The sequence below is a fragment of the Thalassophryne amazonica genome, chromosome 2, assembly GCF_902500255.1.
Source record: "Thalassophryne amazonica chromosome 2, fThaAma1.1, whole genome shotgun sequence".
Classification (NCBI taxonomy): Eukaryota; Metazoa; Chordata; class Actinopteri; order Batrachoidiformes; family Batrachoididae; genus Thalassophryne; species Thalassophryne amazonica.
Genome location: NC_047104.1, coordinates 134,432,641 through 134,457,333, shown reverse-complemented (window position 1 = coordinate 134,457,333; position 24,693 = coordinate 134,432,641). Strand labels below are relative to the sequence as shown.

Genomic DNA, 24,693 nt, shown 5'->3' with positions numbered 1-24,693 from the left:
ATCTCGCTCCAATCAGAGCATGCAGCCGTATGTTATTTATTTTATGTTATTTTATTTTTTTGCATTACATTGCAAATAAGTAGGTCAATCTTGCAGCATTAATATGTCAAACCTCTGGGCTCAAATGTGCTGCTGAATTGATGTTTCGTCTGGAATTACCTTTTAAATTCTCTGAATTTTTAAAGTATTGTTCAGATAATTATTTTTAAACAGATTCTTTCATTGTCATTCTTCACTGACTCCTCTGCTCTCATTCATTCATTGATTTTTTTTCTTATTTGCTGTTTGATTTTGCTGTTTTCCCCCCCTGTAATTTCCTCACTGACTGGGACAAAGACACTCGTCCTGTGTTGAGTATGCAGGAGGTGAAAAATGGGGATGGCAGCGGTTATTAACCAGGATGGATTTTACAGACCTCTTAACACCTGTAATGGACTCCACACCAGCCACTTTAACACCCAGCTCTTCTCTGGAGAATGTCAGCCAAGCATCTTCTTCCTCATCGCGGTCTCCTCCTCTACCTCCTCACTCACAGTTGGCGTCGGTCTTCATCGTGCTGGTGGTCACGGTGATTATCCTGGGGACTGTGGTGGGGAACGTGCTGGTCGTGGTGGCGGTGTTTACCAGCCGTGCACTACGAGCACCCCAAAACCTCTTCCTGGTGTCTCTTGCGTCAGCAGACATACTTGTGGCGACTCTGGTCATCCCCTTCTCCTTGGCGAATGAGGTGAGGAAATAGATTTTCTGATCCCATGCACGATGTCAATCAATCAATCAATCAATCAATTCAATTTTTTTTTATATAGCGCCAAATCACAACAAACAGTTGCCCCAAGGCGCTTTATATTGTAAGGCAAGGCCATACAATAATTATGTAAACCCCAACGGTCAAAACGACCCCCTGTGAGCAAGCACTTGGCTACAGTGGGAAGGAAAAACTCCCTTTTAACAGGAAGAAACCTCCAGCAGAACCAGGCTCAGGGAGGGGCAGTCTTCTGCTGGACTGGTTGGGGCTGAGGGAGAGAACCAGGAAAAAGACATGCTGTGGAGGGGTGCAGAGATCAATCACTAATGATTAAATGCAGAGTGGTGCATACAGAGCAAAAAGAGAAAGAAACACTCAGTGCATCATGGGAACCCCCCAGCAGTCTACGTCTATAGCAGCATAACTAAGGGATGGTTCAGGGTCACCCGATCCAGCCCTAACTATAAGCTTTAGCAAAAAGGAAAGTTTTAAGCCTAATCTTAAAAGTAGAGAGGGTGTCTGTCTCCCTGATCTGAATTGGGAGCTGGTTCCACAGGAGAGGAGCCTGAAAGCTGAAGGCTCTGCCTCCCATTCTACTCTTACAAACCCTAGGAACTACAAGTAAGCCTGCAGTAACAGTGTTGTTTCCCAGGAAATCCACAGTTGTGCATTTTTTGTCAACACTTACTATGTATGTAATGACTGCAGCCTGAGCACACATTTGCACATTTCTAGAGAGAAAAACATGCATGTTTTTTTTTTTAAATCTTACTTAAAAAATAGTTTTTATGACTGAACTTGAAAGATAACTTGATGTAACCTTGATAGGGATTCAACCATTGCAGCACAGTATCACATCTTTTCATGTTATAGTCATGAATGTTTGACCGCAACACATATTACAGCATGAAAAAAGTGCACCAAAGCATGAAATAAGTGCAGCACAGCAAGACGGAAACATGTGCTACAGCATGAAAAAATACACAAACCGCAGCATGAAAAAAAAAAGAACACACAGAATGGTATGAAAAAAACAAAACAAAACAACAACACCCGCCGCAAATCAGATGCAAAGCAGATGTAATAAAAACGCTTTATTCGTGGCCAATCTGTATGCAGTCACTACAACTTATTTAGTTTGTGATGTGGACATGATGGGCACGCAAAATATCCATTTTACACACTGTCCCAGTCCGCTGCCAAGCCGCAAATCCCTGTCAGTTGCGGATATCAGCGGATGACGGCGAATATACAGCCCATAGATTGTGTATGTATTGAGTATGTATGAAGTATGTAAGGCGGATGTCATCCGCAGCCAAAATTTTGTGCAGCTCAAAAATCCTGGAAACGGAAAAACATGCCTCTGCGGATAATTGTGGACGTGTGCGGGTGTTGGCCAACTCATACAAGCATGTTTCACGCATATTGCGGATGTTAAGCAAATATGAACCAATTTTGTGCACAATTTTACTCACGAGTCCCCGACTGAGCGCCGCTACGTTGGGAAACTCTGACTGTTGTTTGTGCGTATGCACCAAACAGTATTTTGGAGTATTCGGCCTTCTTGGAATCCCTGAATGGAGTCCTGTATGGGCTCCGGGGGGACTCCATTGTTCTGCTGGAGGACTTCAGCGCACATGTGGGCAATGACAGAGACACCTGAGGAGGTGTGACTGGGAGGAACAGCTTCCCTGATCTAAGCCTGAATGGTCGTTTGTCATTGGACTTCTGTGCTAGTCATGGCCTGTCCATAATTAACACCATGTTCGAACATAAGGATGCTCATAAGTGTACATGGTACCAGAGCACCCTAGGCCGAAGATTGATGATTGATTTTGTGATTGTATCATCTGATTTGAGGCCACATATTCTGGACGCTTGGGTGGAGAGAGGGGCAGAGCTGTCAACTGATCAGTATCTGGTGGTGAGTTGGTGGGAGGTGGGAGGTGCTGTGGGAGTATGGAGTGAGGGGGTCCCTTCTCAGGGCCATCCAATGTCTGTACTCGCAAAGTGAGAGCTGTGTTCGTGTGCTCTGCAGTAAGTCGGACTCATTTCCGGTGGAGGTTGGCCTCCGCCAGGGCTGCGCCTTGTCACCAATCCTGTTATATCCTGTGATATTCATGGACAGGATATCGAGGCATAGTCGAGGGGAGGAGGGTTTCCAGTTTGGTGGGCTCAGGGTCTCATCACTGCTTTTTGTAGATGATGTGGTCCTGTTGGCTTCATCGGCCGGTGACCTCCAATACTCACTGGATCGGTTTGCAGCAGAGTGTGAAGCGGCTGTGATGAGGATCAGCACCTCTAAATCTGAGGCCATGGTTCTCAGCAGGAAACCGATGGATTGCCTACTCCGGGTAGGGAATACAGCCCTGCCCCAAGTGAAGGAGTTCAAGTACCTCGGGGTCTTGTTCACGAGTGAGAGGACGATTGAACATGAGATTGGCTGGAGAATCGGCGCAGCAGGGACGGTATTGCATTCACTCTACCATACTGTTGTGACGAAAAGGGAGCTGAACAAAAAAGGCGAAGCTCTCGATCTACTGGTCAATCTTCGTTCCTACTCTCACCTATGGTCATGAGTGTTGGGTCATGACCGAAAGAACTAGATCGTGGGTACAAGTGGCCAAAATGGGCTTCCTCAGGAGGGTGCCTGGTGTCTTCCTTAGAGATAGGGTGAGACGTTTGGTCATCTGTGGGCAGCTTGGAGTAGAGTCGCTGCTCCTTCGCATTGAAAGGAGCCAGCTGAGGTGGTTTGGGCATCTGGTAAGGATGCCTCCTGGGTGCCTCCCAAGGAGGTGTTCCAGGCACGTCCAATCTGGGAGGAGACCCCGGGGAAGACCCAGGACTAGGTGGAGAGATTATATCTCCACACTGGCCTGGGAATGCCTCGGGATCCCCCAGTCAGAGGTGGTCAAAGTGGCACAGGAAAGGGAAGTAGTCTGGTGTCCCCTGCTGAAGCTGTTACCCCCGTGACCCGAACCCGGAAAAATGGTTGAAGATGAGTGAGTGAGTGGGTCAAAACTGGAAATTATGTCACGAGGGTAATGACACAGCTGTGGTCTATGAGACTGAATGTATTCAGAAGGAGGAATCCAAGGGAGGGTGGCATCGAGTGCATAAATTTTCTCTGTCTCATGTCCCGCATCACATCAGTGTCATCATGAATTCCCATCAAAAATATTGTTTTATTTAGAACATCACAAAAACTGTAAATGTTTTGAAAATGACTTCACTTTTTTATGTCAGTCATACAGTAATTAAGTTCCTTAAATTTAAACTCTGCGATAGACTGGTGTCCTGTCCAGGGTGTACCCCACCTCTCACCCAATGACCATAGGGATAGGCTGCAGCCCTCCCTTGACCCCTTAATTAATGTGCAGTATGCTGATGAATTTTCCATAGGCATGCAAGCAGTGCACTGTTTGTTGTTGTATTACTGATTTTTGATACAGAAATGTTTGCATAGCACCTGGACTCCAAGACAAATTTCCCCATGGGACAATAAAGTGTATGGTATGGTATTGTATCGTATCGTACCGTATCATATCATAATTGGAATAAGCGGGTATAGAAAATGAATGAATGAATGCGTGAACTGTAGTCTTATGATAAGATTAAGGTTCACTAGTATCTAACTGACGTGTGACTGGTGAAGAAGAGGCAGAAACACCAAAATTACATGAAAACAGATGAAAAGGTGATAACTTTCTCATGTGGAATCTCACTGAATTGGTCTTCCTGACGTGCATTTATGACGGCAGACTGTCTTTCTGAATGGCGTCTGGAGTGGCAGTGAAAATTGTGGCTACATATCTTGAGCAGTTAGCACACATACCACACAAGAGCCACTGACATGGCATGCAGCGTACACGCGAAACTCAAGTGGCACTAGCGCGGCCTTTGCAAGCACAGGGATTTGTGTGTGAATACCACATGCCACTCTCACAGATGTTGAGCGCCACTGGCATGGCTGAAATGGGATACATTTGCGCAGACAGTGTTCAGGATGGATGCAAACTATTACAGTGTTATGTGAAAGAGGCTATCAAAATTCCCTGACTTTAGGCAGAAAAAAGCACTGTAAATAATAATGAGCATGAGACTTATTTCACTGCAGTCCTCAGAAAAGTAAATAAAAAGAGAAAAACACAGTAAACACAGTTTGTGGCAGACAGTATTGCCCAGCATGCGTGCATAGCTGGATTGTGCGTTAACATGTGGGCTATGCATAAAATGCAGTTCCATTAGATGGCCGGACAGGACATGTCCAGCCCACTTACGCAAGGGCACACCAGGTGTGCACTGACCAGGAGCATTAAACTTCCACTTCTGTCCTCAGAAAAATAAATAAATAAATGGAGGCAAACAGAATGAATCCAGTTCTGTGGCTCATCTGTGACTGAACAGGACACGTCCAGCACGCTCATGCGAGTGCACAATTTAAGGGTACCGGCTGGCTGCATGTGGCTGGAGGCTGCTGGACTTGTCCGGCCGCTTCCAGATCCACTGGTCTTCACCAATCATATAAAAGCAAAAGTGTGCATCAACTCCTCATATGCTGCCTCACATATTGCACAAGTTCTGAGTTGCAGAGACTTGTGGTGAGGGGTCAAAGCACTCAAGTGACAATTTGGAAAGAAAGTTTATCATGCATTTTTTTATTTTTTTTTTGGTCTGTTCAAAAATCAAGCGACTGATGTGAGGGGGCGGTGAACGGCTTCAAATCTTGCGCCGAACTGTGCACATTTCCACTCAGATGCCGTTTGTAGGCTGTCACAGCCCAGTGAGATGCTCCCTCTATGTCCTTTCTTTAACCTTTGCCACTTTTCTTTACATCATCATTATTGTACTCCTGTCTCCATTCATAGTTTCTGAGACTATCCCAATTCTTTTTCACCAACCGCTTTCTCATTTTCCTGAACATCTTCATTCCACCAACAAACTCCTTGTCTTCCTTCCACTGTTCAGATATCACACCCAGTACCTTCCTAGTGTGTCCTTCACCCCATCTGCAGTACTTTCCAGTTGTCCAAAATCACTTCACCTCCATCCAGTGCCTGTCTTGCCTACTCCCTGAATTTCACATGACAATTTTCCTCCTTTAGCTTCCAACATCTGATCCTTGGTTCAGCTCTGACTCTCTTCCTCACCTCTCAAGTAATCTTATAAACTACTATCCAGTTCTGTCTGGCTACGCTCTCGCCTGCCACCACCTGACAGTCTCAAAGTTCTTTTAGGTTGCATCTCTTACATAGAATGTAGTCCATCTGTGTGCACCTTCCTTCACTCTTATATATCACCCTGTGCTCCACCTTCTTCTTCAAATAGGTATTCATGACAGCTATTTCCATCCTTTTTTGGAATTTTACCACCTCCTGCCTGCCCTTTCACATTCCTCCATATCTACTTATTACTTCCTCATCACCTCTGTGTCCACATGCTCATTGAACTCCACTCCAATCGCCTTTCACACTTTCCACTACCTCATCTAACTCATTCCAGAAATTTTCTTTAACTTTCATCTCACAACCTATGTGTGGGGCATATGCACTGATGACATTCACCGTCACACCTGCAATTTCCAACTTCACACTCATCACCCTGTCAGACAACAGCACTCATGGTGGTCATTGTTAACTTAAGCCTGTGCAAATTTGTTATTGAAATGTGATTTGCTATATGCATGTCTTGTTTGGCAAATTCATGATGCAATGCCACTAATTAGTACTTTCGCACCCACACCCAACCGCCCATTTTTATGAGTCAGTCTGCACTGCCAAACCTGACCTGAAACCAAGTCCATTCTCTCTCTCTCTCTCTCTCTCTCTCTCTCTCTCTCTCTCTCTCTCTCTCTCTCTCACACACACACACACACACACACCACACACACACACACACACACCACACACACACACACCACACACCACACACACACACACACACACACACACACACACACACACACACACACACACTCTCTTTTCCTGAACAGAGCACTGTATCATTCAGTAAATTCAGTTGTTAATTATTGAAGAATGAGTAGGCTGGACTTCCCACATACTAAGTTTTCCTCCTCTATACAAACGGGTTTGTTGCAGTGCATGTGGGGAAGAAAGAGAAAGAGAAAAAGGAGAGGCAAGAAAGAAAATTCCAATGTATTACAGACGGTGCGTGTGTGTGTGTGTGTGTTTGGCAAAACCACACGGATTAATTTTTTCAAAGAAAACGACTGTGGCTGGGATTAAAAGCAGAAAAAGTGTCATTTGTTTGTCAGTCAATAAAGAAGCAACTATTGTGTTGTGCTCCAGCTATTCTTTCAGTGATTTTTTTTTTACCCAAGGCCAAAATATGGCCATTGGGTTTTGCAAAGGCCTTGTGTCTGTCCGTCCATCTGTGCTCACCATAACTCCAGTCCTGTTACTGCCAGGGTCTTCAAATTCACAGGGAGCATTCTTGGGACACAGACCTTGGGCAAGTTCAAAGATGGCTAACCTTGACCTATTTTAATGTGTCAAAAGGACACATTCTGTTTCCTATTTTTATGCTCATATGGCCAAGTGTATTTTAGCATTGCGTTATATTTTAATTCAACATTTACAATGGGTAAGTGCTGATGTTCATCACAACACAACATGAAGTTGTGATTGTTGGAAATCTCATTGGCAGTTGTGTTTCAGCTCCAACGTCCTTCAAAGTGGACCTGTTGCTTATTTGATGCATCGCGGTACATTCTGCTGCAACTGAAACGTGCAGTAGTTTCTCACCAAACTTATCCGCCGATCACAACTGCTCAGTTTGCGACCAATGATTTAAAAACCTTTATCCTTTAAGAGTGTTTACTGTGTGACTGTAAAGTCACTTCTGCTAGTGAAAGCAGGAGTGAAGCTTCGATGTGGGTTAGCAGGCACGGTAATAGTGCTGGGTAACGACTGATGGATAACGGTACATCTGTGAGAATACTTTCAAGTGCTTTCTTTGTTTTTGCAAATTCTGGCCATGCCGCTGAATGCTTCTCTGTAGCTTTCTTTATCTTCTGATTGCTAAATCCCCTTTTGACTGGATCCATTAATAGATGGATTAATATTTTCATTTGTAAAATCCAATAAGCCCTCTTTCTTTTATCATACAATTAATTGTGAAGTAATTGTTTTATAAGCATTTTCAAGATATTTGGTAATGTGTGTTAGCTTGCATTTCAATTATTCATTCATTCCAGGCTTATTTTTCTTTTTCTTATCGACCATCTGTTTAAATTCCCCAAGTGTGTCACTGACCGAAAGAAAGTATAAACAAAGGCGCATATTAGAGTGCATTCATCTGCCAATGCCCCAAGTGCTGTGATGTTGCAACATGAAAAAAAATGACCCATCATAGCACCAACAACACCTTCTCAAAATGCAGCTTTGCCTAATTTGCATTCAAAAAGGTTCATTAGGTAAATGCCTCATATTGGTTAAAGCCTTATTTAATGCAGATCCTCCATGATTTTATGTCATGTGTTCCAGATGAGCCATCTGATCAGTACCCAGGATTAAATCTGACTACACTTAATGATTAGACTGTTTCTCAGGAGTCTGCATGCAGGCTGAAGACTGCATTGGAGTTGCCAATGTGATTTGGAGGAGTTGCAGTGCACAGCTTGATCGAAATTCCAGCCTATACAGGATGCAGAGAAAGCGGGCTGTGATGAATGAGTGAAGACAAGGAGACATTTGTTTGGAGAATCTGTGATCAGTTGGCTCACTGTCTGTGGTCTGATGACCCCTGGCCTCCTTACAGAGGACTCGAAGCACTTTGTTCCTCTAACTCCACATCTTGTCTGCAGTTATGGGCTCTCCTGATAGACGTCTCTGCTCTCCCGTCCCATTGAGTCAGCTACTTTAAGCAGTTGTATAGGGATGATCTTGCTGTTAGACATCTCAGGTGTCAGGGTTCTTGTGGTCAATGCTTCAGAAGAGCTTATGGAGTCATGAGGTCACTGGAAAGAGGTGCTTTCTGATGCTGATAAGGCCCAAGTCTTTAGACTCTTGGTGCTTCATATCTTACTATAAGGGTGTAAGACATGGACACTAACCAGTGACCTAGAGCCATGACTGGATGGAGGATCCTTGGGTACTGACTTTCTGTACCCAAATGAATGGTTACTTGGGGATAGTTGAACTTGGGGTATTGCCTTCATTGTAGGGAACATCAGCTATGACATTTTACCCATGTGGTGCATTTCTCTATTAAGGTAGCTGTTGAGGACCCCAGCAGCTGAAATAAGCCCCTGGGATGCCCTTGTTTCACTTGGCTGAAGCAGATAGATGCTTATTCTCAAGAAGAGGGGATGGACTGGTTTTCTGCTTGGGTGGTTGCCATCCAGGGATCAAGGTGTTTGTGGTGGATGAGGTGACATGTGGCACCGACAAATGCTCCCAGACCTCACCTGACTTATAAATGGTTTTGTCTCTGATTGTGCCTCATCACATACACCATGGCATTCTTAAAAGTGTAAGATACAGTAAAAGGTGATGATATGAATCTTTTACCACCATGACCTGCTGCATATCCTTTTCAGCTCTGTCCCTTTGTCTGGTCAGTTGGTACAAGTTTGTTTCTCCTTCCTTTCTGTTCAACTGCTTGTACATCTCACTGTATGCCTTTTCCTTAGCTTTTGCCACTTCTCTTTTCACCTGATACCACATCTCCTTGTGCTTCTGTCTAATTTCTTCATCTCTCAGACTATCTCAATTCTTTTTGTCAACCTTTTTCTCCTCATGCTTTCCTGGACATCTTTGTTCCACCACCAAGTCTCCTTGTCTTCCTTCCCCTGTCCAGATGTCATACCCAGTACCTTCCTAGCTGTCTCTCTCCACATCTGCAATACTTTTCCAGTTGTCCAAACTGCTTCCCGTCCATCCAGTGTCTCTCTCACCTACTCATTGAATTTCAACAGTCTTCCTCCTTCAGCTTCCACCATCTGATCCTTTTTTGGACTCTCACGCTCTTCTCCTTCTTTATTTCTAAAGTCATCCTACAAATTACCATCCTATGCTGTCTAGCTACACTCTCTCCTGCCACCATCTTACAGTCTCCAGTTTCTTTTAGCTTGCATCTCCTACAAAGAATTTAGTCCACCTGGGTGCACCTTCCTAAAGTAGGTATTCACCACAGCCATTTCCATCCTTTTTGCATAATTAACTACCATCTGCCCTTCCACATTCCTGTCCTTGATACCATCTCTACCCATTACTTCCTCATTACATCTGTTCCCTTCACCAACATGCCCATTGAAGTCCACTCCACTCCACTCACCACTCTTTTATGCTTGGTCACACTCTCCACCACCCTAACTCACTACAGAAATCTTCTTTCTCCTTTATCTCACAACCTACTTGTGGGGCATATGTACTGATGATATTCATCATCACCCCTTCAATTTCCAACTTCCCACTCACCAACATGTCAAACACTCCAACCTCCAACACATTCTAAACATTCATTAAAATGACCCCAACACCATTTCTCCTCCTATCCTCACCATGATACAGTAACTTGAACCCCCCCCCCCCCACCCCTGCCTATGCTCCTGGCCTTACATCAATCAATCAATCAATCAACTTTTTTTTTATATAGCGCCAAATCACAACAAACAGTTGCCCCAAGGCGCTTTATAAATCCCTTCCACTTGCACACACAATATATCTACCTTCCTCTCTCCATCATATCAACCAGCTCTCTTGTTTACCAGTCACATTGCCAACATTCAAAGTCCTGACTCTCACTTCCACCCTTCTAGTTTCCCTCTTCTCCTGCTGTCTCTAGACATGCTCTTCTCTTCTTCTTCTTCTTTGCACAGTAGTAGCCCAATTTCTGCCAGCACCCTGTTGGGCAACAGCATCGGTGCCGGTTGTTGTTAAACTGGGCCTCAACAGATCTGGCATGGAAATTCAGTTTGCACTCTGCATCTTCATTTTGGTTTGTTTTACACCGGATGCCCTTCCTGACACAATCCATTTATCCAGGTTCAGGACCAGCACTCAGAGTGTATGGCTGCACACCCCATGTGGCTGAGATTAGAAAAACTTTAAGGTTAACACCCTTCCTCCTTCTGTGCTCCTCTTTTATCGGGCTTGGGAATGGCACTCAGAATGTTCTGGCTGCACTCCCCATGTGGCTGAGTTAGACTCCTCACGCATCTGGATCCAAAATCCGACAGACTGTCGAAAAAAATTAAAAGAGTTAAAATTAAATGAATGCTAAATGAAATTATAATTAAACGACAGCGAGGGCGTGTGGGTGTGAATCCTGCCAAAACCTTTCATTGTTTTAACACATTAGTGATGCTAACTCAAAACACTGCTTGGACCTGTTTGGAGCCTGTTTTCAGCATTGTTCCAGTGTGCAAATAAAAGAAAGACAACACAAGCTGAACACGTTTTGTACAATCAAGTTTGACAGCTACAGTACATGTAAGGATTTTCTTAAAAAAATGCTGTGTATAAATTAGAGTTCAGATGTTCCCCAGACACATTTCTGTACTCTGTCATCTTCCGTGCTTTGGCCTGCTGCTTAGTTTTTATTGGACGTGCAACGCTACGTTACAGCACACAGTGGTGAGAGATGGACTGGGTTGAACTTTGACGGCGGCGGCCTGCCGACAAGCCATGGTGCCCGCTCCTGGTGGCGCTTCTCATTGAAAATAATGGGTTTTAGAGCAATGCGCGACACGTTTAATGCCCTGAGCACATTTGGTGTGGAAGGCTCTTAATAATGATGAGCTGCTTCTGCCATGACATGACCACAAGAAATCAGTTACATGACCAGGCTTAGGTCTAGCGGCCAGGCATCACCTTCGTATTCTCTCTGCTTTCCTATCGACTGCTGGTGAACTTGTATCTTATGTGCAGTTTTTCCGGCCAACTGACTCAACTCTTTTTCTCTCTGTCCGAGGCACTGATGATGTTGCACAAGGCTGACAGCTGCACACCACAGGGTGCAGAAATGGCTACGAGATGCCATGGCTGGAGCTGACACAGCACACTGCAATCTGCTTTTGGAATATACTCTACCAGGAGAACAGACCCACTGATGATGTGATGGATGGATGCTGGCCCTGCACCCCAGTGTGCTGGATGACCCTTTGCCTCTGGTGCAATTGCTTGCGTGGTCATCTCGATAATACACTTTTTTGATGTTACTCTCGTTTTCTGTTTCTTTAGGTTTGTAAAACTTTGTAAAACCTTGTAACTGTTCGAATGGCCTAAGTCATCCCTCTGAGTCTAGACTGCCCGAGGTTTCTTCCTCAACATCATCAGAAGGCGTTTTTCCTTACCATTGTTGCCTGTGTGCTTGCTCTAGGGGTTGGTAAGGTTAGGTCTTACTTGTGTGAAGTGCTTTGAGGTAGCTTTGATGTGATCAAAGCTACCTCAAAGTAATTTGAAATATATTGACTTGCCAAACACCTGCAATTAATCAGGGGACCTCATGTAGCTGTGGTGGGATTCATGTGTCCATAAGAAGCTAGTTCACTCTGTCATTTGTGATTATCAAAGCTGATACGTCATTCAGGCCCTCTCAAATATATTATATACTGACACAGAGACAGGAGACTGAACACAACCTGACCTGGGTCAGGTTAGACTGAATGACATTTGGACAGGTAAAGGAAATGATCACACTTTTTAACACGTCGCAGTGAAAAACCACAACGTGATGACTGGTGGGTTTCTAAATGAAAAGCAATTCCCTTGTTTAAACATTTGATTGTCAGAAACATCTGGGATAATGTACTCCATCTTCTCTGTATCCCTAAACTTCAAAGATGTCTGCTCGGCTTGAATCATCTCATCTGCACCAATAGTTAACAAATTTTGTTCTTATCAACCTTTTGCAATTTTCCATTTTCTGTCTTTGAATGTCAAAACTTAGTAGTACCTGCTGCAAGCCAAATTTACACAAAGTCATTCAGGCTTCAGCGCCTGTGTTTGCTCTGTTGTTTTCTCAGTGAGACACGCCCACTGAATCACACTTTGTGAGTCTTTCAGCTATTGCTTTGTTCCCTTTTTGAGCCCCTTCTGCAGTATTGCCACTTTCGCAAGTATGTTCTGCATCCCAGTGATTTCATAGTTTTCTACAGTTTGTTCCTGTGTTCCACAACAAACTTACAAATGCAAAAAAGCACTTGCAAAAAAAAAAAAAAAGGAGGAAAAAAAAAAAATGCTTGCACCAATTCTTTAACAGGTACTTGCATCTAAAACAATCTACAGCTTGTGCGGCAATTTAATGTTATAATAAGTAATGCCCCCCCCCAAGTGATGCCGTGGAAAGCAGCAGCTTCTTTCCGTTTAAAGCAAAAGACACAGGAAACAAAGTTTGTTGTTTTTTTTTTAAAGGTCATTTAAGTGTCTTTGAAATATTTTTGGTGTAAACTTTGATTTTAACATTTAGTCTGTCATCCATCTGACAATTCAAATCATAAAAAGACTTTTATGCAGCCAATAAACATCCATGGACAGGACATTGAATGTGCGCACACATACAAATATCTTGGTGTCCATCTGGACAATAATCTGGATTGGAACTTTAACACTGACAGCCTCTATAAAAAGGGTCTCACCAGGCTCTTTTTTCTGAGGAGGCTTAAGTCATTTGATGTGTGTAACCAGTTGTTGTTTATGTTCTATCACTCTGTTGTCATGGCTGTCCTTTTCTTTGCTGTGGTGTCTAAGCTGGTTAAGAGGGCCCAGTCAGTGATCGGGGGATCACTGGACACTGTGGGGGCAGCTGCAGAGAGGTGTATGAGGCGGAAGGTGCAGGCAATCCTCAATAACAACAGACACCCTCTGCATGAGACTCTGTCCGTCCAGAGGAGTAATAGATCTGAGTGCTTCCTGTCCGTTCGGTGTAGGACAGAGCGCTTCAGGAGATCCTTCATTCCTGCTGCTATTCGAGCCCACAATGACTATCGCTGATTTAGCTGTGTGTGTGGGGGTTATGTTACTTTTTTTTAAACTTCTTTTACATATTTATTGTCTTTTTGTCTTTTAAAACCGGATTTGCTACTGTACGACAACTGAATTTCTCCATGAGGGGATTAATAAAGTATCTATCTATCTATCTATCTATCTATCTATCTATGAAATTGCCATGAAATAATGACATTTTGAGACCTATATTAAGTCCCTTTGGCTGCTCCCTTGTTTTGCACTCAGGGTCACCACAGCAAATCTGAAGTGGATCTGAATGTTGAACTGACACACGTTTTACACCAGATGCTCTTTCTGACGCAACTCCACATTACATGGAGAAATGTGGCAGGGGTGGGATTTGAACCAGGAATCATCTACACTGAAACCAAGTGCACTAACCACTTTTTGGGCACCTGTTTCAAAACTTCAAATCAAACAGTCTTTGATGTGTAATTTCTCACATTGTGCAAACATCAGAAATGGTTGACTTGTGATGATCCATTGTGAAACTGCATGATTGTGGTGTCTATACTGTGTCTACACTGCACAGAAATGAACATGTTTATGGAAAGCTTAAATTTGTAGAAACTTTCCTCGCACCCTGCCCTATAAGATCTGTCCATCAGGCTTTCCTCAGTGTATGTCATATGTTCTTTGGTTCTGGATTGTCTTGGGGTGTGTTTGCACATCCTGTGCCTCTCGTCTTCTTTAGTGCACTGAAAAAAGAGCATGTTTGAACCAACTTAAAAAAGTGTTACAATTTGTAAAAACCTGAATGAATTAAGTTAAATCAACTCTAACTTACAAACTTAAGTTCAAACAATTTAATTCATTCAGGTTTTTTTTTTTTTTTTTTACAAATTGTAACACTTTAAGTTGGTTCAAACATTCTCTTTTTGCAGTGTGTGGTAAACCTCTATTGATCTGGTGCCAAGTGCCTGTTCTTGGGCTGTCATGATCACAGCCTCTGTGCTGTCCTTCATTCCTGCTTTTTAAAGCCACTGGGAGGATTTCTTGATGTCATCTGCCCCCTCTATCTATAGATGCTCCAGCTGGAGACTTAGTCTTCTCTGACCTGTCCTCTTCCTGCTCTCCACCCTCTGTCCTCTGCTGCCTCTGGTGCTCACCTAATGGCTTGTCCTAGGAGACCATCTTCCCAGTGCATTCTGACAAATTGTCACTGTGGAGTTTGTTATCTACCTCATTGGGCTTTGCCAGAGATTTAGAAGAGAATCCCCCAAAGTTCTTCAACTCTGCCGTTTCTGCAGAGGGTGTATCAGGAAGATCCAGGAGTTCCCCGTGTGTCCATTTGAGGAAGGCAGTTCTCCACTCTTCTTTATCATAACATTGGCTAAAGCCTGGCTTCTTTTTGTTAGAACCTCTCTGACAGTACAGCCCTTTTGGTTCCTTGATATCTGCTTCAGCTTTCCCAAAACTATAGCCATCCATGGCTTTTACATTGTCCAGATTATTGGACACATTCTGTCACTGGAATTATCCATAGAATGAGGAGAACTCCACAGATACAAGTATTACCGCAATAACTGAAAAATGTTACAACCCCAATTCCAATGAAGTTTGGATGTTCTGTAAAATGTAAATAAAAACAGAATACGATTCCTCTTCAACCTATATTCAATTGAATACACCACAAAGACGAGATATTTAATGTTCAAACTGATAAACCTTATTGTTTTTGTGCATGTGGAAGTTATGTGCACAAAGCCCACACAAAACCAAGCATCATGTGTGATGAGTTCATATAAATAGAGTGTGTGTGTGTGTGTGTGTGTGTGAGTGAGTGAGTGAGTGAGTGAGTGAGTGAGTGAGTGAGAGAGAGAGAATCATTCTTACAGTAGATAACAGAACATTTGTGGTACATGTGTGCTATAAGGACATTTTTAATTAGCGTTACTCAGAAGTATTTGCATTATTACATGAACGTCTATTGATGAAGATGAAAGTAAGGTTCACAGTTTTGTAATCAGGTTGCATGTGTGCGGTGAGGGCATTTTAATTAACATTTTCTAGATGTAATTGCTGTATAATTTATCTTCTATAGGATGAGGTTTAGGTTAAGATCATGTTATCAGAAAGTGTTGATACAAGCCTTGATTTTCCTGATGTTGCATTCAATCTTTGATTCTTAAAGCATATTCTCTGAGAATTATATTTCATTTCAAAATGCCTGAATGTATGTAAGAAAGTCTTCTTCAACATAAGTGCAAATAAAAGTTAGTTCAGTCACATTTTAAGGCAGTATTCCCGTGTTTTTCTCTTGTGGACCACATGGACCCCAGGTTGCCTGGAACGTCCGGTCCACAACGTGTGCTGATGAGGGTTTCAGCAATAATGGAGGTTTTGAACATAGTCCACCCAAATCCCAACTTCTGTCAACTTCTGTCTTGAAATGAAACAAATCTAGATGTGAAAAATCTTGTAGTTCCTTGAATGGGCATGAGGCAGCAACCAGAAATGAACACACACACACACACACACACACACACACACACACACACACACACACACACACACACACACACACACACACACACACACACACACACACACACACACACACACACACACACACACACGCATTTTTCTTCTCAGCCTATTTCAACTGTACAGGAGTGACTAAAAACAAAACAAAAACAATTTCAATTTAATTTATTTTGTTTATATAGCACCAAATCACAACAAAGCCTCAAGGCGCTTCACACAAGTAAAGTCTAACCTTACCAACCCCTAGAACAAGCACACAGGCGACAGTGGTAAGGAAAAACTCCCTCTGATGATATTGAGGAAGAAACCTCAAGCGGATCAGACTCAAAGGGGTGACCCACTGCTTAGGCCATTCTACCAAAAAGGTTTACAGTACAGAACATGACACAACAACAATTGATGAGAGTCCATACAGGCGTCCAGTGACTGTTGGGGGCGCAGAGCCATCGAGCCACTTGTTGAGTCTGTTCCTACAACAGAGTCCGTCCAGCGTCCGCCACAGAAATCATCCAATCCAGCAAGTGGCTTCAGTTGCAACTCACCAGTTTAGACATATTTTAAGTCATAAAGTTGTGAATATTAGGGGTGTGATCATTTCATCAGGCCTGAGCCTATCCTGCTGGGATAGGTTCGCACCCCCCCGGTGATCCATAATTGGAGTAAGCAGTTGAAGATAGAGTGATATGCATCAATTCACCCTACTGACATATCCCACAATCCCTTGTGCGCCAAAGAGGCTCTGCAATTGTGGCAAAGCAGATGAGTTATCTTAATCATGAGACAATTAGAAATCATGAATGAACATGGTAAGTCGGACTCCTGACACCACACTGGGAATTCTTGATTAAAAGTGAGACCCAAATAAGAGGGGAAATCACTCCCACAGAAGCCAACTGCTGCTTTGCCCTGGAAAAGAAATAAAAACAAACAAACACAAAAATGTTGCTGTTCACCAAAAAAAAACAAAAACAAAAACAGAACACACCCCTCTGCTCACAATTTGCATCCCACTTCTGACACCAAATATGGCAAAGTGGAAGAGTTATCTTAATTCTGTGACAATCTGAAATCATGCATAACATGGTAAGTCAAACCTCTGACACCACCCTGGGAATTTCACTCAGGAAATTCTCTAATTTGAATAACTCTAACTCAAGACACACAGGTTCATTGCAAATGAGAGAGAAGTGGTTCCAAAATACAAAAGAATTTATTAACAGTAGACTTATTTAAAATGACAATTTGTTAATCCTAATTCAAAAACAAAGAAAGAAAAAAGTCTGCAGTGGACGGTGCAAACGTCAATTCCTTCAAAGGACCACTTGATGGTCCTGCATGTGCAAGACCCCTAAACCCTTGCTAAAACAAATATTCCAAAACTTCACTTTCCCCCAGAACAACATGAACAGGAAGCGATTGTGCCTCAAGGCAATTGTCATTATAAATAACATCGAAATCACTTGAGATTCTCACATGTTCACATAACACAAACACAATAACAAAGTCTAAAAACCTAGATAATATATTCACAAGAGTGTTAGGCACAAAATAGAAAGAGAGAGACCTTGCGATGTTGCTGCCATTGTCTGTGTGCAGTGTTATGTGAGCAGGTCACCATGTTGTTGACTTCTCGTGGTGCTGTCACCTCTCTGACATTTTGTAAGATTTGTGTGAGAATTGACACATCATTACGGCAAATGTTCAAAGCTGTTGCATTTCATTATTGTTTGCATTTGGTATCAGCGCATGTGATGTGAGGTTACAAAGTGAAGCAATGACGTTCTGTGGTGGAACTGCCCCCTAGAAAGATATACAGTTGTTGCAGTATGTCATCAGCAAAAAACACGACATATACTGTAGTAAGATGCAGGATAATTGCATGATATGCCTCATATTTTAACCCTTTAGTGCCTACCCTCAAACGAGACTGTGCTGCCCAATTATTCTAAGTCAATACAATACAGAACATCATACAATGCAATGAAAAATAAAATAATCAAAACATAATAAAAATACCTTAACACTGTTACAAAACAGCATAAGGTAAAATGTTTCTGCAACTTTTCCCCCCTACATCTCAAACAAACATAAAAGTCCAGTTTTTACAGGACATAACCAAGAAGTATTTCTGCTACTATATAAGAATAAGAATAAGAGAACAGGGGGGCAGAAACGCTGGATGTCAGAAAGGCGGCAGGAGAAATGCCGTGGTGGTGACGCGGGGGTTTGTGCCTCTGATGTGGAACGACTCCTGTTTAATCAAATCTGGTACATGACTTTTTACGATTTTGCAAGCATCCAAGAATAAGGTTATTCTTGGATCCTGGTATAGTTGATTGTACCAAGTCTCCCACCACACATTGTTGCAAGTGACAGTATATGCACCCAAGCACTATATGTCATAACATGCACAATGAAGGTGAAATGAAAAAAGCTGTTAAGTGAAATTAACGTAAACATTCACAGTAAAATACAAAGCGTCACTTTACTGTGTCATTGCTTCCTCTCAGGGAGCTTTGCTTGCAGCTAGCAACTGCTGTACTCTGACAGATTGCTGTCAGATCACAGAAGCTAAGCAAAGTGGGTCTTGGTTAGTATTTGGATGGCAGACCTCCTAGGAAGACAAGGGGCTGTGTTGGTTTCACCAGATAAAACTGGAGTTGTGTCAGGAAGAGGATCCAGTGCAAAACTGGTGCCACATCCCAATGTTGATCTGTGCTGGTTCCATTGCAGTGGCCATGCACAAATGGAAGCAACTGAAAGGTGAAAAACATAGTCCATGGACAGTATTTATACAGCAACCACTTCTCCATAGTGATACATATTGTTACTTTATGTATAAAAGAAACATATAAACAAGAGCAATCCAAGCTTTCTAACGTCCGCCAATCTGGATCACCTCAAAAATTCAGTAGAGCTTTCTGTGCCCTAATAATCTATCTGTGGTGCAAATTTAGTGAGAATCTGTGAAGTAGTTTTGACGTAATCCTCTAAAGCCTGTATAAAGTGAAATATTGATCCAGATCACCTCCAAAATTCTGTGGAGTTTTCCATGGCCTAATATCTGAAAATTTAGTCAAAATCTGCACAGTAGTTTTGATGTAATCCTGCTAACAGACAGATGGACAAATAAATAAATAAATAATAAATACAGTGCCACAATAGCAGGAGGTGGTAAAATCACAAGTCAGAATTTCAATACATCCACTTGGGAAATGATTCACAATATTAATACCAGCATTTTGGCATCAAAATTAATCCTATATCTTGAAAATAACCCCCCGCCCCTTGAATGTAACAAAGTATGGTCTATTTTCAATTATCTGGCTATTCTGCTATGTGTAATGTTTGTCCATGCTCTACAAAAACTTTATAAACACAATTCTTTCACAAAGGTTTTATTTCAGTAACACTATGTGAATAACAGAACTTAGGAGGAAGCCATGCTCTTCAAAAACTTTAAAAACCATAAACCATTGTCAAAGGTTTTATTTCAGTAACACTATGTGAATAACAGAACCTAGGAGGATGCCATGCTCTTCAAAAACTTTAAGAACATAAACCATTGTCAAAGGTTTTATCAAAATCTTTAGCCTGAGATCTTGTTTTTGGCTTGGCCATGACACTTGATTTACTACCACTTGCCATGCTGTGACTTGAAATTACATGTGTAATGATCACTGTAATAATATCAGTACTTATGTAGCTTTTGTGGCTTCTCTAAAACAAGTACTACCAAGTCAGGAGCATTATATATCATAAACTTGAATGTTGTGTTCAATGCAGAGTTCATCAAAACTAATCATGAAGTCTAAACAATTACATTTACATTTACATTTACAATTACATTAAAATTACAGTATATATTGCAGTTTTCTTTTTTCATGGGGTGGTGGTGGTGGTGGGGGCTTGTCATGGTAGACACCCACTTCCTATATGAAATATCTCCCAAATTACACAATGCACAATCTCTGAAGTGGATGTAAGCATATTTAAAAAAATATATATTTTCTACCATTACCACCTCCTGCAATCACAACAAAGTATTTCTCGAGAATTTCTGTGTATATTTGTCAATTTTACCTTTGACAATATTCAAATTAATTTCAGTATAAAACACAGTCAATCTGAACAGTGAACACTTAACACTGAACAGATTTACGCTTATTTATTATTTATTGAACTTTTCCACAGTTTGTAGACACGGAAGAAGCAACAAAAGAAGCTCAACTCAACTGATTTATAACATTAAAATCGAGCCATCAACAGTTTCATAGTACATTTAGATCAGATTAGAGGTCAGTGTATCAATGTAGTTGTATTTATTACTTTAAAAATCAATTTTTGAGTTGTTTAGGCTATTTTGTTACAGTCCTACTCTCACTGTGACTCCTGAGGGTTTGACAAAATAGATTTATAACACTTCCCAAATGGATGTATTTCAGTCTCCTTCTTCCTTATGTCTTCTATAGTTTTTTTTCTTTGACATAAGACGTTACAATTGCCATCTTAAAATAAGACTGGGTTCGATTCCAATTTTTGGATGCCCTGCATTTTATGTGGGGTTGCGGTTGTTTGTTCAATTAAAAGCATTTTTTTAAGCTATTTAAGTGATGATTTGATTGAACACAGCTCCAGGTGTGTCTAGCGCGACTGAATTAAGGTATCTTTCGAGTAGTTACTAAGGGATAGCTCTTTTTTGACATTAAAGCTATTTGATAACTTGTTTAATGTTTGGCATGTTTAGTCTGGTTTTCTTTGATGGTAAATTTAGGCTGCAAATTTAAAATGAAATATGCAAACAAAAGAAATCAGGAAGGGACAATTACTTTTTGCTTTGTATCGCAGCACAGTATATATATTGCACCACAGAATACTGCAACATGCTGAGTATTAAGAACAGCTAATGGACATGAGGTCAGAGGACAGGTACTGCATGAGTGGTCTTAAAAGCTTTAAAGGACAGTTGGGTCCACTTTCAGCCACACGTACATTATACGTGTCAGATTTAATGTAGCAGTAAGTATTACAAACTTTGGCATTATGTGGCAAAACCAACATGGCCACTTTCTAAAAAAATCTGCAGTAGGTTAGGAATAGGTTAATAGAGTTTGGGGCAGTATCACTATAGATTAATATGTATGGATTGTATTCAATGGTCAAAACAAATACAACAACAACAAAAAAAGAGATTATCTTCTTATATCATACTTTGATGTATTAAATAAATTCATGAAGCTGAAATTCGACAAGAATTTTAATTTGGAATAGGACGACTAGTTGTAATAGTTGACTACATCTAGCTAACTAGTCGAACGCAGGTATTGTTTTCATGCTAATGCTGTTTTTTGTGATTTTGTGCTCATATTTGTTCAAATAAATGTCACGTTTAAGTTTCACCATGAAGATTCGAAATTGGCTTAATTCATTCAATGTCAAATTTAGCTGCCGACTAGCTGATGACTAATGGTACCCAACTAGTCGACTCATGATTTTCATTGGCCATCTCAACCCTAATTTTTATTTTCATCATCTTACAGAAAGTCTTCAAGGAATTGTTTCAACCCATTCAACAAGCATTTTGTTTTCTCATTACTGGTGCTTAAACTGGAAATCATCATCAACATCTTTCATTGGTTTCTCTTCTTCCTAGGTCATGGGCTACTGGTACTTTGGTTCCACCTGGTGCTCCTTCTACCTGGCTCTGGACGTCCTCTTTTGCACTTCCTCCATTGTCCACCTATGTGCCATCAGCCTTGACCGCTACTGGTCAGTCACCAAAGCTGTCAGCTACAACCGCAAGCGGACCCCAAAACGGATTAAAGCCATGATCAGCATTGTGTGGCTGATATCTATCGTCATCTCTTCCCCGCCGCTCCTCATGACACAGAACGATGAGGGTCAGGAGGTGGAAACGATGCAGTGGGAGAAGAACAACGGTACTCAGAGGCAGGCGTGTCTTCTCAACAACCAGACGTGGTACATCCTCTCATCCTGCATGGTGTCCTTCTTTGCGCCTGGAGTCATCATGATACTTGTTTACTGTAAGATCTACCGCGTTGCCAAGCAGCGAGCATCCACTGTGTTTGTGGCGAAGAACATGATGGAACGGCAACCGTCGCAGTCTGAGACGTGCTTCGTGGGTGCAAACCGGGCCTGCCAACGAAAGGGAGCAAGCTCTGACACACCGCAGTACGAGCTAAAGAGCCCACAGCCTGCACTCCGCCAGAGTTCTTCCAACATAGAGCACGACAGCAGCGACGCCAGAAAAGGAGAGCTGGACGATATTGACTTAGAGGAGACGAACTGTCAAAATGATGTGAAAAACACATTTTCCTCTTCTCTCCGATTCGCTAGGAAAGGCAGAGGGAAGGTGAAAACGGAGGAGGGAAAGAGCGCTGATGGAACAGTAACCAGGCTAAATCCTCCTCCTCCATCACTCGCCTCCATATCATGGGCATCATCCGACCACTGCTCAAACCACTTCCTCCTCCCTTCTCCTGTGCCTCTCCAAAGCAGGCAGATGTCTCTCTCCAAAAATAAAATGGCACAAATGAGGGAGAAGCGTTTCACATTTGTTCTGGCAGTGGTAATGGGGGTTTTTGTCCTCTGCTGGTTCCCGTTTTTCTTCACCTACAGTCTCCACGCTGTTTGCCGGGAGAACTGCACCATCCCAGACACACTTTTTAACCTCTTTTTCTGGATTGGATACTGCAACAGTTGCCTAAATCCCATCATATACACCATTTTTAACCGTGACTTCAGGAGGGCTTTCAAGAAAATTTTATTTGAGACTCATAAACGAACATGAGATCTTAATGTGTGTGTGTTACTCGTGCCGTGCCGCACACAGGGAGTCGTGCAGTCACACAATCGAGGAGCAAACGTTTGCGCACACAATCTTGTTTTGCACTGTGCTGTCTTACTGACATTAAAGGGCTTGCCGTATTGGTTGAGTTTTGATTTATTATTCAAACACTCCTTTACTATTAGTGTTTATAAAGTAAGGGAAGTGATGAGGACTCAAATGTACGATGAGAACATGTCTGCAACACAAGTTCAGTGATGCAATAGCAGTGCAACAGCTTCTCTGCGTTGGTTGGTCTTAGGCAGCAAAATGTGGGTGAGTGAGTTAATCTCAGCCAGATTGTGTAGACATTACTGACATTATTATGGGCATTATTTTATCTTTTGGTTTTCCTGTCCAAAATGATGTTGATGGTGACGCTGTTGTCCAGATAAAAGTGTTTGTGACGATGCCTGTCGTGTTTCATGGGCATGTTGTTCAGCCTGATACTGCTGCAGATTCTTAAAGATAGCTGGAATAATTATCAGAGGGTGGTTAAAGATGAAAAAAAAGAAGTATTTTCAGACTTGATTTTAAACAATCTTGGCAAGCCTCACGTTCTTTTTGAAACAATTGATTCTGTTTTTAATTACAAGTGAAATGTATGAAAAATGTCTCCACTTTTTTATTGATAAGGTTGATTCCATTAGGGTCAATATATCACCCTCCCCAGTGTGCCATTGTGTAGCAAATCAGTGCTCGCTTGTTTTTATCAAGTTTCAGCCTGTGTCTCCGACTGTGCTGACAGGAATAGTTAAGAAACTAAAACCCTCCTCCTGTCCCACTGACCCGGTCCCCCCTCGCTTTTTTAAGGAGGTTTGGGACACCATTGGCTCTTTTGTCGGAGATAGTAATAGTAGTCTGTCTTGTGGAATTGTGCCTTCTTTTTGTAAAAAAGCTATTGTGGAGCCACTGATCAAAAAACCTGGCTTGGAGCCCACGGCTTTTTCAAATTATCAGCTTATTTCCAAGTTACTGCTTCTGTTGAAAATTTTAGAGAAATGCACAATTGCAGCCTTTTTTTTTAGATAAAAATGGCACATTGGATCCATTTCATTCGGGGTACAAAGCATTTCACAGGACAGAGTCTGCAATTTTAAAGGTTTTTAATGACCTGCTTTTAACAACTGATTCTGGCAGTTCAGCCATTTTAGTGCTTTTAGACCTCACTGCAGCTTTTGACACAGCTGACCACACAATTCTTTTAGACCACCTGAGAGACTGTGTGGGTGTCAGGGGGACTGTTCTGGAGTGGTTTAGGTCCTACCTGTCAGAGAGGTCATTCTCCATCAGGCTGGGGGACTCCACCTCATCTTCAGCCCCTCTGCATTGTGAAGCCCCCCAGGGTTCTATCCTGGGACCCATCCTCATTGCTCTATATCTCCTCCCACTCAGAGATTTTTAAAAAACATGGCATGGCCTACCATTTTTATGCTGATCGTTAGCCTCTGCCCCCTGACACCCCTAGTTGACTGTCTGTGTGATGTCAAGGCTTGCTTATCACAGAATTTTTTAAAACTTAATGAGGGCAAGACAGAGGTTATGTTGTTTGGAACTGCCCTCGTTGACTTGGGACCTCTCAAGGATTTTGTACGTCCCAAAGTCACCAGCCTTGGCGTCACTATAGACAGCGATTTTAAACT

General features: G+C 42.1%; 1 protein-coding gene across 1 annotated transcript; it reads left to right on the top strand.

Moving 5' to 3' along the window:
- Window positions 1–374: 374 nt before the first annotated feature.
- LOC117531011 (alpha-2Db adrenergic receptor-like) lies at window positions 375–23,151 on the top strand. Its single transcript, XM_034194009.1, has 3 exons — window positions 375–727; window positions 21,857–23,061; window positions 23,092–23,151. Exons 1-2 carry the CDS (start codon window positions 401–403, stop codon window positions 23,012–23,014), a joined length of 1,485 nt encoding a protein of 494 aa, XP_034049900.1. The 5' UTR covers window positions 375–400; the 3' UTR covers window positions 23,015–23,061; window positions 23,092–23,151.
- Window positions 23,152–24,693: the final 1,542 nt, after the last annotated feature.

Excerpts from the sequence above, each read along its gene's own strand:
- LOC117531011 (XM_034194009.1), top strand. The coding sequence starts at position 401 with ATGGATTTTACAGACCTCTTAACACCTGTAATGGACTCCACACCAGCC. Across the intron at positions 728-21,856 it reads CCTTCTCCTTGGCGAATGAG|GTCATGGGCTACTGGTACTT; the intron begins GTGAGGAAATAG and ends TCTTCTTCCTAG.